The sequence below is a fragment of the Danio rerio genome, chromosome 24 (assembly GCF_049306965.1).
Source record: "Danio rerio strain Tuebingen ecotype United States chromosome 24, GRCz12tu, whole genome shotgun sequence".
NCBI classification, from domain to species: domain Eukaryota; kingdom Metazoa; phylum Chordata; class Actinopteri; order Cypriniformes; family Danionidae; genus Danio; species Danio rerio.
Genome location: NC_133199.1, coordinates 30,647,036 through 30,660,646, shown reverse-complemented (window position 1 = coordinate 30,660,646; position 13,611 = coordinate 30,647,036). Strand labels below are relative to the sequence as shown.

The 13,611-nt window shown below is 34.3% G+C and overlaps 1 protein-coding gene across 21 annotated transcripts in view; it reads left to right on the top strand.

Moving 5' to 3' along the window:
• Positions 1 to 13,611, top strand: part of tnikb (TRAF2 and NCK interacting kinase b) — a 145,296-nt gene that overhangs the window by 28,671 nt on the left and 103,014 nt on the right. For all 21 annotated transcript variants that reach the window (XM_073940428.1, XM_068217083.2, XM_073940426.1 and 18 more), the window contains 1 exon segment: positions 2,012 to 2,077. In XM_073940428.1, the coding sequence (XP_073796529.1) occupies positions 2,012 to 2,077 (66 nt within the window).

Below are 13,611 nucleotides of genomic sequence, written 5' to 3'. Positions count from 1 at the left end.
GTTTGCATCTAAACATTGCGACCATCCACACTAAATGTTTTTATTATTTTGTTGCTATTGTACCATATATATTTTCTCAAATTATCATTAAACGTGGAGCTAACAAATTACTAGATAAAATAAGAATTTAATCGGTTGTCATCAGTTACACAAGCCGAGTCCTTATACGAGCCGAGACAGACTCGGGCCAGATAGGGTTAACAGGAATCTGGCCAGTGTTTACAGCTGCATCACAACCGCATGTGCGCGAGCGAGCTGTGGGCCACACTCCGCCCGTATAACACTCGTTGATGCCGAGTCGGAGCCGGAGGCGCCGAAGGGCAGCCGAGCTCGGGCCGATTACTTCCTGCTAGCCGGGGCATGGATATGATTTACGGCAACACAAATATTCATTCACTCTTATCACATAACAAAGAGAGATTATGTGAATAATCACTAAGCGCCGCATCTGCACACATTTTTGCGCGTATATGATGAACATTTAGGAGGACAAATTTAGATGAAGTGTCTTAAACAAAGAACTACAATCTTTGCACACTTACTATTAAGATTGCTCTTCCACGGCTTGCCTCTTTCCCCACCGAAGTACAATGCTTCCAGTTTCTCCCGCCTGAGACGTTGACGTTACGTAAGCGCAACCATCGTAACGAGGGCGTGGTTTAGCTCAGGACAGAATGATGCTATATCGTCCTTTGAGAAACATATTTTTGAGTGCGTGGTTTATTTTTAAATATTGGAATATCAAAGTATGCCTTTCTTTTTTTAAAGGGTAATGAATAAACACGAGATGATAATGTGCGTGCAAGCTTATTTCTGCAAATGTGCACCAAATAAAGTTAAATTGCAAATGAAAAGTTTCAAATAAAGTTACTATAAGTATTGTAGTGTTTTTTGTTGTTTTTAATAACAATGTGAAGAATAACGATATTTATTATTGTATTAATAATAATAATAATAATAATAATAGCATTCTCACTCAGCATTTACTTTTTAATACAAACCATGAAAGGTTCTATACTCATTCATTCATTTTCTTGTTGGCTTAGTCCCTTTATTAATCTGGGGTCGCCACAGCGGAATGAACCGCCAACTTATCCAGCAGGTTTTTACGCAGCGGATGCCCTTCCAGCCCCAACCCATCTCTGGGAAAAGGTTCTATACTGCCATTGATAATTTTTTTAGAATATTTAACATGTTTGAAACCTTTTCAATCAACAAAAGGTTATGCTACTTGTATATTCATTGCATTAAAAAAGTCAGAGATTGACTTAACACAAAAAAACAAGTTGGCAGATGCTTTTTTGAATGAACTAGCAAAGTGTTGCTCACAAAACTCATCTTTTTAACTTAATGAATAAAATCTTTGTTTAAGTTGATTGAATGTGTTAAATGTAGTTGTACAGACTTTTTTACAGATTTTTGCTGAACCAACAAAAAAAATCAAGCAATTTCAACATTTGTCAAGTTGGATTTTTTACAGTGTGTTTTTATCCTGTGTGTTTATTAATAATAGATTTAATACATTTTTACCTTTAAAGGCTGGCTATAGTCACACATTGTTACCACACAACTGTGTTTAAACCCCTTGTAAAAATTATTTTTTATTTTTTATACTCTTTTAAAGTATAACATTTTGCACCTTGATGTAGTTGTTCTTTAACCTAAATTAGATAAGAACAACATCTATCACCTGATTATTTTAGTATAATGATTATTACATAAATGAATTGTAAATAGAGCTAATAAAAATATAATTTTGCAAGGGAAATATTATATCACAAGAAATATTGTTATCACTGTACTCAACAACATCTCATATTTTCCCAGTAGCCCTTGTAATACACTATTATGTTCAAACAGATATTAAACTTTAATTCACACTCTTTGTTACATCTAATGACTGCAGAATCAGCATTTATGATGGCTCTAGTGTACATTCTATCTGTGATTGATTCATAATGTTCAATGACAGGATAATGCAATCTAATCTTCTGTTATTTTCTCCCCTAAGGATCCTGCGGGCATTTTTGAGCTGGTGGAGCTTGTGGGAAATGGGACCTATGGACAAGTATATAAGGTAAATATTGACTTTTCTGTTTGATATGGTTCGTGTGATTGGCTGGATGTAGCTAGTTTAGTTCCAAAACATGTTTGGTGTTCCCCTCAGCTGTTTCTGCTCTTCCTCGAGTCTGAGATCTGCTCTTACCTGTTAGTGGCTCAGCAGCTTGCGTTATACATGTGGTATGTCCTGACATGTCAAGACTCATGTGTTATTTTGTACTACTAGATTCTTCGCCCTCTTCCATTGCCTGTTCAGAAATAGTGAGTCAGATTGTTCAATTGAAAGACTTGTTTGCATTTTTGGACGGGGTGATGTGTTAGCAAGGCTTAGGTTTTTTAAACGATATTGATGAAAATGTCAGGTTTAAGTTGCTGATGGAGTCTCTGTGGGGATTTGTAGAGTTTGTTACTGTCTGAACTAGAGGTGTAATGATACTTAAAAAAAAAAACATTGTTCAGTATTTTGAAGTCATGTTTTTGGAACAGAAGTATGGGAAACTAAACATAAAATGGCTTCTTTTTTATTTTAATTTATAAAACAGTGGTTTACAGTAGAAATTGAGTCTTCTCTTTACATAATTTCACTTATTTGAATTCTCTTATGAATAATAAAGTCTCAGGAAATGCTGTTAACTTTATAGGGAGGTCTATTAATTGCACATTATTGCAATATGAATAGATTGTTTTGTTTATTTTATAGTGCTCTCTGTGGTCTGCTTATGTTTGCAAGACCCTTTAACATAACACATATTCTAATGTAAAAGTAATAGGGCTTTTTTGTGCTTGTGGAAATTAGGGGTGTCAAAATTAATTGTTTCTTTGGTACAATTCGGTATCGGTTCAGTAATAATAATCATAACCGGTTATTATGTACTGACGTCATTTATCTCCTATGCTCTCTGTCGCGAGGGAGGTAAGCGCGAGTATTTACAACACTCAACCAACTCAGGGCCAGTCCGTGGCATAGGCACCATAGGCAAATGCTAAGGGCGCTGTATATCCAGGAGGGCGCCAGAAAGGAGCGTGGTTCAGTTGGTTTTGTTTTCGATATTCTTGACACATATTCAGTTACAGACGGCAATAACTAAAAAAAACCTTTTACCCTAAAAAGATCTAAAGTGTGTTTCCAACAAAAAGACAAAGCTGGTTATGTTTCACAGCTGTCTTTCTTTTTTTTTTTGCTCCACACTATGAGCACTGCTCCGTTTAAGCCCTCACAATATGTGTATAGCCGGGATAGCTCGCGCTGAGAGGAGCTCTCAGTAAGGGACCGTCAGAAAAGTGCTTATTTTTTTCGTTTTTTTTTTTTTCGGTTTTCTGCTCCGCTCTTCGCAAGCTCTCCCTGTTGCGAGGGCTTAAGTGTGTGTGCGTGCGTGTGTGTGTGTGTGTTTGTTTCTTTGGTGCTGTCTATGTTTGTGTTTGAATGAGAGACAGTGTGGTGCTGTGTCTCTGTGTGTTTATACAGACAGCTTGTTATAGCCTCTCCTCTAAAATATAACACTGTATATAGAAAGCATCGTCAATGCACCGTGATGCACCGAAATATCGAAGGTATGATAATCGTAACCGAACCGAACCGTGAGACCAGTATAGGTTCACACCTCTAGTGGAAATTGTGGGGTTCTTATCACCAACACCAGCACTAGAGATGCACAATATATCCTTCCGGCTTCGATATTGCAATGTAAGATCTCAAGAGATTTCAAGTTAATTTAAACTATTTTTAATTTACTAAGACATTAGAACTTTTTTCTGCTTTAACAATTAGATTTGATTATGTTTGATTGTGAATAAGCACCATTGCAAATTGTATTTTAAGGGATTTATTTTATTTTAAAATAACATCAACTAGGACTAACAAAAACCAGAAACAACTATCTAACTTATGCTAATATTAGACAACTAATGTATTTCTAATAATTATTAAATATTAATGATGATGAAAATTACAATAATAGTAATAATGAATTACATTTTTCATTATGATGCTGCCTTGAATGTGCTTGAATGTGAGTTATCTGCTATAAAAAAGTCTGTTACTTTATAAAAAATAAATTTATGGTTTGCATCAAACAAAAATAAAGCATTGCAGTAAGAAATGTGTATTTTGCACTATTGTTTTTATATGCATGTCCATTTAATAAACAATATTTCTGCTACAAAACAAACAACAGACTATAGTAAATCATTCAATCAATGCTGAAAGCTGCAAAACAGTCATCAGTAGTTAAATAGCAAAATAATATACATCTCAAGATAGAACGGACAAAAGAAAGTCTCACTTCTATCACTCTTTAACAGTTTTGATTTCTGTTTGTGTCATTTTAAATGCTCAGTCTCGTTATGAGCTAATCTTCATTTTTCTGTGTTTGTGGAAAGCTGGCGAGTCAGCCGGACCAATATATGAGCAGGCAGAGCAGGATTCTCGCGATGACCACTGGTGTAATGCTGATCTAAGTTATGAGCTGCAGTTTCAGTTTAAACTTAGTAAAGGCGAGCTTCTTTGGCAATGATATGTACAGTATTAGATTTTACATTTAGCGAATATTTGCGCTGAACACACAGTGAATGCAACGCATCCAGATTCGGGCACCTTCTCCAAAAACACTCGATTGATCTCGGCTGGCGGATCAACATTCACCACATGTCATGATCGCTTTCATCTGCACCTCAACTTTAGGTGGGGTTTGCGAAACTGTGCTTTTCACTCTTCAGCCGTTTGCATTTCCTGCGGTTATTAAAGCTCCCTCCTTGTCATCTAACGGCAGAATGCCTTGAGTGATTGACAGCTAATATTAATCAATATAGTGGCAGGGAAGAGCGATTCAGCACGTTTTTTTTAGAAAAAATCAAAACAGGTCGCATTACAATTGTTATATGCAGTTCCACAAATGCTCCCAAATATATTATGAGGTCGCATAGCCTAAATTTCGAGCGCATATGCGACCAAAATGATTGCAGTTTCGAGCCCTGGTATGTAATTTTAATAAATGTCTTCACTGAACAGGATGTTTATGTAATGTTATAATTAGATTTGGCATAAAGGAAAAATCTTCAGAGAGATTTTGTGGTCCAGGGTGACATATTGTAAATATTTACATTAAAAATTTTGTACAAATCTACAGTGGTTTCTTTCCTCTAGTGTCCCTAACATATGTCGGCACACTGAATGCCTCAAAGGTATAGTTCACCGGTAGTTCAAATGGAAATTCTGTCATCATTTATGTCATCACTCTTCACTTATTCTAAGCCTCGTAGACTTTCCTCATTCTGTTCAGCACAAAGATATTTTGAAGAAATCTGGTATTCTGTGTTTTTCCTGCTATAGAAGTTAGTGGCTACTGGTTTTTAGCTTTCTTCAGAATGTCTTCTCTTGTGTTCAATGGACGAAATTTGCTCAGAAATGTTTGGAGCCGCGTGATGGAGAGTAAATCATTTTAAGTACATTTACAATTTTGGGTGAACTATCCATTTACGGTTAATGCAGTGTGTGACTTTGTTTACAAGCTGTTTTATTAATATATTTCAGTGGCTGAGCAAAAATAGGAGAGTGAGATGTTTATTTAATGCTGTAACTAATAGAAAAAAGTAAGAAATTGTGGCATTCATTCACAATCATAGAATTCTTGCCATCAATAAGTCTCAAAACAGAATTTGCTAGAATTTTCTTATCGAATTTGTCTTTGTTTCTTATCAGAAGTTTTTAAAAAAATCTTGTGATTACTGAATGAGATGTGAGCTATTTATTATATAGTTTTTCGTTTTATTTATAAGCTAAGGCAGCCAGACTAAAAGATCAACCTTTGGTTTTAAGAATCAAGAACAATTTTTTTTAAATGAAGATCTAAATCCAAGTAAATGTTGACTTGTGAGGTCAGTGGTTAAAACAATACTGCATTTTTTCATCACACATGAACATTTTCCCAGTTCACTACAGCAGTGTTTCTCAACTACGTTCCTGAGAGACCACCAGCTCTGCACAGTTTCCCTGTCTTCAAACAAACCTGATCATCAGCTCATTAGCAGGGACTAAAAGACCTTTAATGAGTGTGACAGACAAAGAAGACAACAAAACATGCAGGGTTGGTGAACCTCCAGGAACGTGGTTGAGAAACACTGCACTATAGTATCTGGACAGTTTGGTGTGCTTGAAATTTTAAGTTCTTCTCCGGTCTGATGTTTCATTTTTGATTTGAAGGTGAAAAGATAGTCCTTTGGTCTTTATCCGCAGTGATCAGACGCTAATTCGGGTATGATTGATGCGTGCCAAGTGGAGAAATCTATTGATCTGCTTTAGAAAATGAAGAGATCAGAGTGTCTTTGCCTTGAGCAGGGATGTAGTAGCAGTTAAACAGTCTGTCAGTCTCAACACTGCTATAATGCAATACTTTTAAAGGATTAGTTCAGGCAAAAAAAAATGAAAATCCTGTCATCTTTTGCTTATCACATGTCATTCGGAGCCTGTTTTAATGACTTCTGTGGAAGACAAAGGGAAATGGTGAAATAATAATGCTGCACTTTCGTTTAGGATAAAGACCTGACAGGTAAGCACTGTTAATCTAACCTGCTTAACTGTACTTTATACATATGATAATGATGATGATGCATAACAGAAAGAAAGTGAAGTAAAAGAAAGGGATAGTGAACCCAAAAGTACCTCACCATTTCCTCGCACTAAAGCGTTTCTGAGCTTGAACATAAAACAAGAAATTGCGAAGAATGTTGGACAATACAGAAATTTACAATCCAATAGGAACACAAAATACTATGGCAGTCAATTGCATAATTCATTTTTATTTGCCCAATTTTATTCATTTTATTGCACCCTTACAGAACATTTTCTTTCAAAGCCGTTTTGAAACCTTCTTGTTTTAAATTCACACTGTATATAAATATATGTTAATTAACCAAATCGGTATTTTCTGTTTTCCATTTCTTTACAGTTGTGATTATGGGACCTTGATCTCCGCTCTGTCGACTTCTGATGTTGAAAAATGTAAAATAACAGAAAATGTACTGGCAGCTTATTACAAGGTTTTTGTACCGTAATATACAACATCAATCTGGACAATATATCACTTCAAACTTTTTAAGGTTAAAAGTTGTCAGAAGTAAGATCAGGATGTTTTAATGTGAGTCAAAAACATAAATAAACAGGGAAAAATAAAAACATGAATCACAAAATACAGAAAACTCCTGATTTATGGATATTTTTCACAGTGCACATGGTTAATAATTTTTTAATTACACAGTATTTAACTGTAATATGAACTGTATTATACAGTAGGACAATTACATAGTATGTTACTGTGTTTTAAAGTTGCATTGCTAAAATTACTGTATTTTATAGTAGAGATGTACAATACTGTAAATACATACAGCAAGATAAATGGGGCTGTAAATGTAAATACAGTATTTTTGCTGTAACTGATCTAGAACTTTCACTAAAGTCATACAGGATTAAAAAAAACAACAGTTTCAACTTTTGAATAATTTCTTAAACCTCTATTGAGTTATTAGACAAAGTAAAGAAGTGAAAGAGGATGTGGTTGTGAATTGTTCACTCTATAGTTCTTTGTACAGAAGCCGCAGTTTGCAGAAGTCTTTTGAGTTTGATGTTGAGCTCCGGCAAGTGCAGTCATTTATACTGTGAAAACCTGTAGGAGGTGTGATTTCCTCTTGTGAAGGTCTACAGTGGGGTCAGAAACCCATCAGGTGCTAAATTTGATTTCCCTCAGTCTCACCTGATGAAAGTGTTTGATGGATTTGATCTGATTTTTATCAAAAAATGAGGCTGATGCATCACAGCAAAAGATTAACACTATCAAACAGGCACCTTTCGCGTGTATTTGGCAAGTGTTAATGAGAGTGAAAGGGAAATGGTGTGAAGGGGAAGAAATCATGTGAGAATGGAATTTGTCAACTGAATCAGGCCTCAGTGTACTGTCGCTGCTTATTACTTTGCTCTTTAGTAAGAATTTAGTACTTATCAACCACTTTTTAAAGTGATTTCTAAGGGTTGTTTTAGGATTCCAGGGCCCTGTTTACACGGAAATGGCATTAAGATGCATTTGCGGCAATCTGATTACAAGTGGATTATGCTAAATCTAGGTTTAAAAGCAGACGAAAACATTTTAAGAATGTGCACATTTGAATCACCACTTCTAGATTTAATTGAAAAAGCATTTATTTAGTGGTTGCATTGGACTTGATGTGTTTCAAAGTGTTTGAAAACCCCCAGAAAAGCAAAAAAACAAGAACGAAAAAAAGTAGCGTTTAAGAAATTGGACTTGTTGGTGTACTGCTGTTAACTGTGTTGAGTATTTGAATGTTGCTCCTTTATGTTTAGCCCTTCTTTTAAGGGATTGTTCACCCCAAAATGTACATTTTGTATTAATTTACTCACTCGTTACTGGTTTTAAACCGTTTGAGTTTTTTTGTTACTTTTGAACACAAAAGCAGATGTTTTGAAGAATGTTGGAGGCCTGTAACCATTGACATCTATATACTTGTATGCTTTTTTATCAGATTTAATTAGAGTTCAAGATATTGGACTTAAGTGTACTGCTGTTAAATGTATTGAATATTTAAATGTTGCTTAATGTTTAGCCCTTCTTTTTAAGGAATCACAAAAACAGATATTTTGAAGAATGTTGAAAGCCTGTAAGCATTGACATCCATATACATATTGGCTTTATTATGGAGGCATTTTAATATGTGACTGTCAATCAATTTGGTGGGCGGAGAAACCGCACTCCTACATCACGTTGCAGTTGGCCTCAAAATGGGAGGGATTTGGATCCTATTTTAACGTCAGAAAATTAAGAAAAGAGACTTACTGTCTTTATATCACTCCAGTATGACTGTGGACACACTATACCTACACACAGTTCAATCCAAACAGCTTATAAAAGATGATTTTCATCATAGGTGCTCTTTAAAGAAACCTGAAAAAATGATGGTTCGTACAAAGCTATTATGCAGTTTTACATTTTTATTTATTTTTTACAGTGATGAATTTTAGTTTTAAATGTTTCTTTTTTATTAGATTAGATTACAGCTTATGAAATTGGACTTAAGTGTTAGTGGACTGCTGTTAACTATATTGAGGATTTGAATATTGCTCCTTAATGTTTAGCCCTTCTTTTGATGGATCGTTGACCCAAAAATGTAAATTCTGTGTTCATTTACTCACTCTTGACTTGTTTTAAACTGTTTGAGTTCTTTGTTTCTTTTGAACACAAAAGCAGATATTTTGAAGAATGCTGGAGGCCTGTAACCATTGACCTCTATAGTATGAAAAACAAATATGGAAGCCAATGGTGATTACTGGTTTCCAACATTTGTTCATTTTTATTTGTGTTCAAAAGAACAAGAAAACAAGAGTGAGTGAATACTTTTTAAATTATATTGAATTAACTTTTTAAAATAATGTATAAAGATGTCTGTTTGTTTTTCCTCTTGCTCTCTTAAAAATAAAGGTTCCAGCATGGAGATTTCACAGTGAGACCATAAAAGAACAGTTATTGGTTCCTCAGAGAAGTTTTAGAACAATGACTATAAATAACCTTTATTTTTTAACTATGCATATTTATTTGAGTTTATTAAATAAGATAGCCCCTTGAAATGAACCATCTCATTTTCAAGTCAGTCCCTATGAAGTACATAAATCAAACAGTACAACACATCATAACAAACATACAGCTAAACAAAGCAAACAATCAAACAAGCAGCACACTTTACCAGAACCACTTCCCACAATCTAAAGCAGAAGCAAAGAAAAACATATAATAAAAAGTACAAACAATTTGATATGCAAATAAATAATAAGCATTAGTTTTGATTACAATTTAAATAACATTTACAAGTTGTTTCCCAAAAAGAAAATAAATTAGTCCTGAATAGCCAAAATGACTTGATTGATCTGAAAGAAGAAGGGAGATTACTTCAGTCAAAAGGAGTTTTGCATTGAAAGGACCTACGGCCACTTTCTGTTGCATAAGTGGAAGTGAATATGAAGAGGTAAATGGAACAAAAAAAAAAAACTGCTTTAAGATAGTAATCTAAAATAAACACATTTAAAAAGAGACAAATATCCATTAAATTGTTTGCAGAACTTAGGTTGAAGCAAATCAAGAGATTTGTATAATATGCAATGATGGGTTCTATACGGACATCTTGCATAAAGAGTTGAAAACAGTATTTAAGGGTTTTTAAATAATATCAGAGGTATTGTTATAAATAATATCAGCATAATCAATAATATGGAATAATAATTGAGAAATCCATTATTTTCTCACTTGAAATGAAAAACAATTAATAGAGCGATAAAGAGAACCTAAGCACTGATATGACTTTTTAATTATAAAATCAATATGAGATTTAAAGAACCATTCAGTATTGAGCCAAAGACCTACACTGTGAAAAAAAGAAAAGTTGACTGAACTTAAAATTTAGGCAACAAACTTCAGGACATTTTTGAGTTTACTCAATCGAGTCAAGTGAAGTAATTTGGTTAAAGGTTGAGTCAACTAAAAATGTTCTGAAGTTTGTTGCCTTCATTTTAAGTTGAGTCAACTTTTGTTTACAGTGTAGACATTTAAATTCATCAACGTTAGACAACTATGACCCATCATTAAATAAATATCTATTGACCTGTTTCCACTGAGTGGTACGGTTCGGTACGCTTTTATGGCTGTTTCCACTGTCATATGGTACTTTAAAAAAAAAAAAAAGAAGAAGCAAATCCAACTAATTTTGGGTACTCTTTGCAAAGAGCCTAGCAAAAGGGTACCAAAAGGCGTAGCTAGACGCGCAGCTAAACGCTATTAGTTTACAGAGAAACGTCACTAGCTCATGCACAAGCCAGAATGAAAACAAGGTAACCGCCATGTTTTAAATAAGCTGATACATTCCAACATTATAATATATACATAATGAGCCATAGTCGACCCATGCTCAAACAGACCTTTGTCTTCGTCTTGGTGAACAGCCACAAAGGCAAGAAGAAGAGCAAATTTCTACCCTGTGCCTTGTAGTTTTTTTTTTACAAGGCTGTCTAAAGTGTGAGTGGTTTTGCTTTTTCGCTTGCGCTCGTGTGCACATCTATATTTGAAATAACAAAAGTCTTGAGCTGATGATAATAACAACGTACGTGTTATTATTAAAGCACTTCTGACTTCCGATCCTGTCAGAAACTAACAGTAGCGAGACTGACGCATAAACAATAGAGCAAATGATTCTTCCAGCAACCTAAAGCATGAACAAACTGCCATGTTTAACTATTATCATCACCTTTTGGAATATTATGAACTCAGAATAACAGAATTACTCTCTAACAGGAAGTTACATGTGCTGGTGAAGATTAAAGACACAGATAAGAGAGGTTCACACTGACTGCGGGCTATATGTTGTGTGTTGTTTTTGAAGGACTAAATGTATGCTGTGTGTAGTTTTTCTGTAATTGGTAACATGTCGGAGACTGTAAGGGTCTGTATGTGTTCATACTGTATATGTCGCATTTATTTATTTGTTTTATATAATTGCAGACGTTACAATAGGCTATTTTGCATCATTGATCTGCAGTTATAATCCAATCAAGTTCATAGAAAGGTAGTAATGAACATTTATACACAAATATTTGTGCGTATAGCATCTGTTTTGTGAGAAGTGCTTCTCATATGATATGTGAACTACCCGTACAGCTTTACTGTAGACATTTTCTCGAGCAAGAATGATGTCGACTAAAACTTTCTGTCATACACCATTGGTACCCTTTTAGCAGTGGAACGCAAGCCATACAGTATCGTATTGTACCACTCAATGGAAACGGGCCATATGTCTACCAAGTGTAACTGCTGAGCTTTTTTTTTTTTTTTTTTTTTAAAGAACACTATACTTCAAGACTTCTTTTTATTTAGTATAAGTTTGTTTTTATTAAACCATTTTTAAATACTTGAAGTCCAAAGAAGGCTGAATATATGAAATTTCAGAATCTGAGAAAAGATTGTTAAATTTAGAAAATTATAAATGTCTTTTATTTTATCGTCATTATGATTTCTTGGAAAAGATATAGTGCACCTCTAACAGTCCACACAATTTAAGATGTTAATCACATCCGTATCTGAGTAGTTACTCAGCAAATTTTCTCACTTATGTGAGCAAGTGTGAACAAAAGTAATAGTCATGCTTTTCCTGGAAAATAAAAGTCTGCCCCGCCCTCTGAGGATCACAGTTGTTGGTATGAACCTGAAACCTGAGCTGAAATGAAGAGAGGTTGTACTACTCAAACAAACAAAATGTACTTCACTTTAGCAGCTTCAGGTTTAAATGTACCCTGTTAAAGGTACATTTGTGTGTCTGTCGATGAGCCGCCAAGAAAGCACAGTCTGTGATGTTTGTGTACCGGATTTGCGTGGGCTAATCTGTCCAAATTTATATATATAAAAATGAATATAAAACACACTTGCTCATTTGGGTGTGGGAGTTTTTCAAAAGCACAGGCGCATGCTCCTAACATCTTTCATAATTCTGATATTATTTAGAACAGCAGGCGTTCGGTTATTACCATATATGTGTGGAGAATGGGTAGGTTTTCCAATCAAACTGAATATTTTGTATTTTGATGTCATTCTGGTGCCTTCAGTAAAGTCACATTCAGGTCACAATCAGTCTTGATTGGCTGAATGGGTGTTTAGTTTGAAAGAACTAAGCGCCAGGAAATTATGATTTGTGGTATTTGTGTTGATGAATGGTTTTTCTGTTACCATTTTTTTTTTGAGTAACACTGTTGATTTGAATTGATTCATTATATGAATATTCATCTGTTACTCATATTTTTAAATGTGAAATCTGTTATTATAAGTCTGTAATATTATGAGGAGAGAAACAAAAATGCTATTTATGCTAAATCTGTGAACTGGAGTGAACTTATTCCTAACAGCAGTTGTTTTCACCTCTGTTTATGAACACTATGAAGAAATCAACCTAAAAAGGCTCTTATTCAGTAGTTAGTAAGTGTTAGGAAATGTACACTTAAGCAAGGAACAAACTGATCAACAGTGACAGGAAATATGTTTATAATTGTAGAAAACTATCATTCTTTTGAACATTTTCCTTAGTATAGAAACCTGAAAAAACTATTGTTCTCACAAAATTATTATGCAGTTTTAATGATATTAAAATTGATAATGAAAAATTTAATACCAATTTTTAAAAATGTTTGTTATTAAAATTCTGTCCTTTTATTATTAAAACAGATTATTAAAAACATCATTTAAATTCCAAATACTACAGGAAAAATTTAAGTTTCAGGACTATTATCTATCTGCTAAATCGACATTGTACCCCAAAGCAATTTCACATTGTCAGGAGAATCTTGGATGAATTGCAGGCCATTTTTTTTAGGTTTAAATTGTTAAAAGATCAGCTGCAGCACAGTTTTTACAGTCAGTCTTGTTAAACTTTTGTCCTCCCTCTGTAGGTCTGTAGCATGATGCTTTATGGGCTAGATTTTAGAAAAAAATGTCTATTTGGGACCCTTTTGAAAGA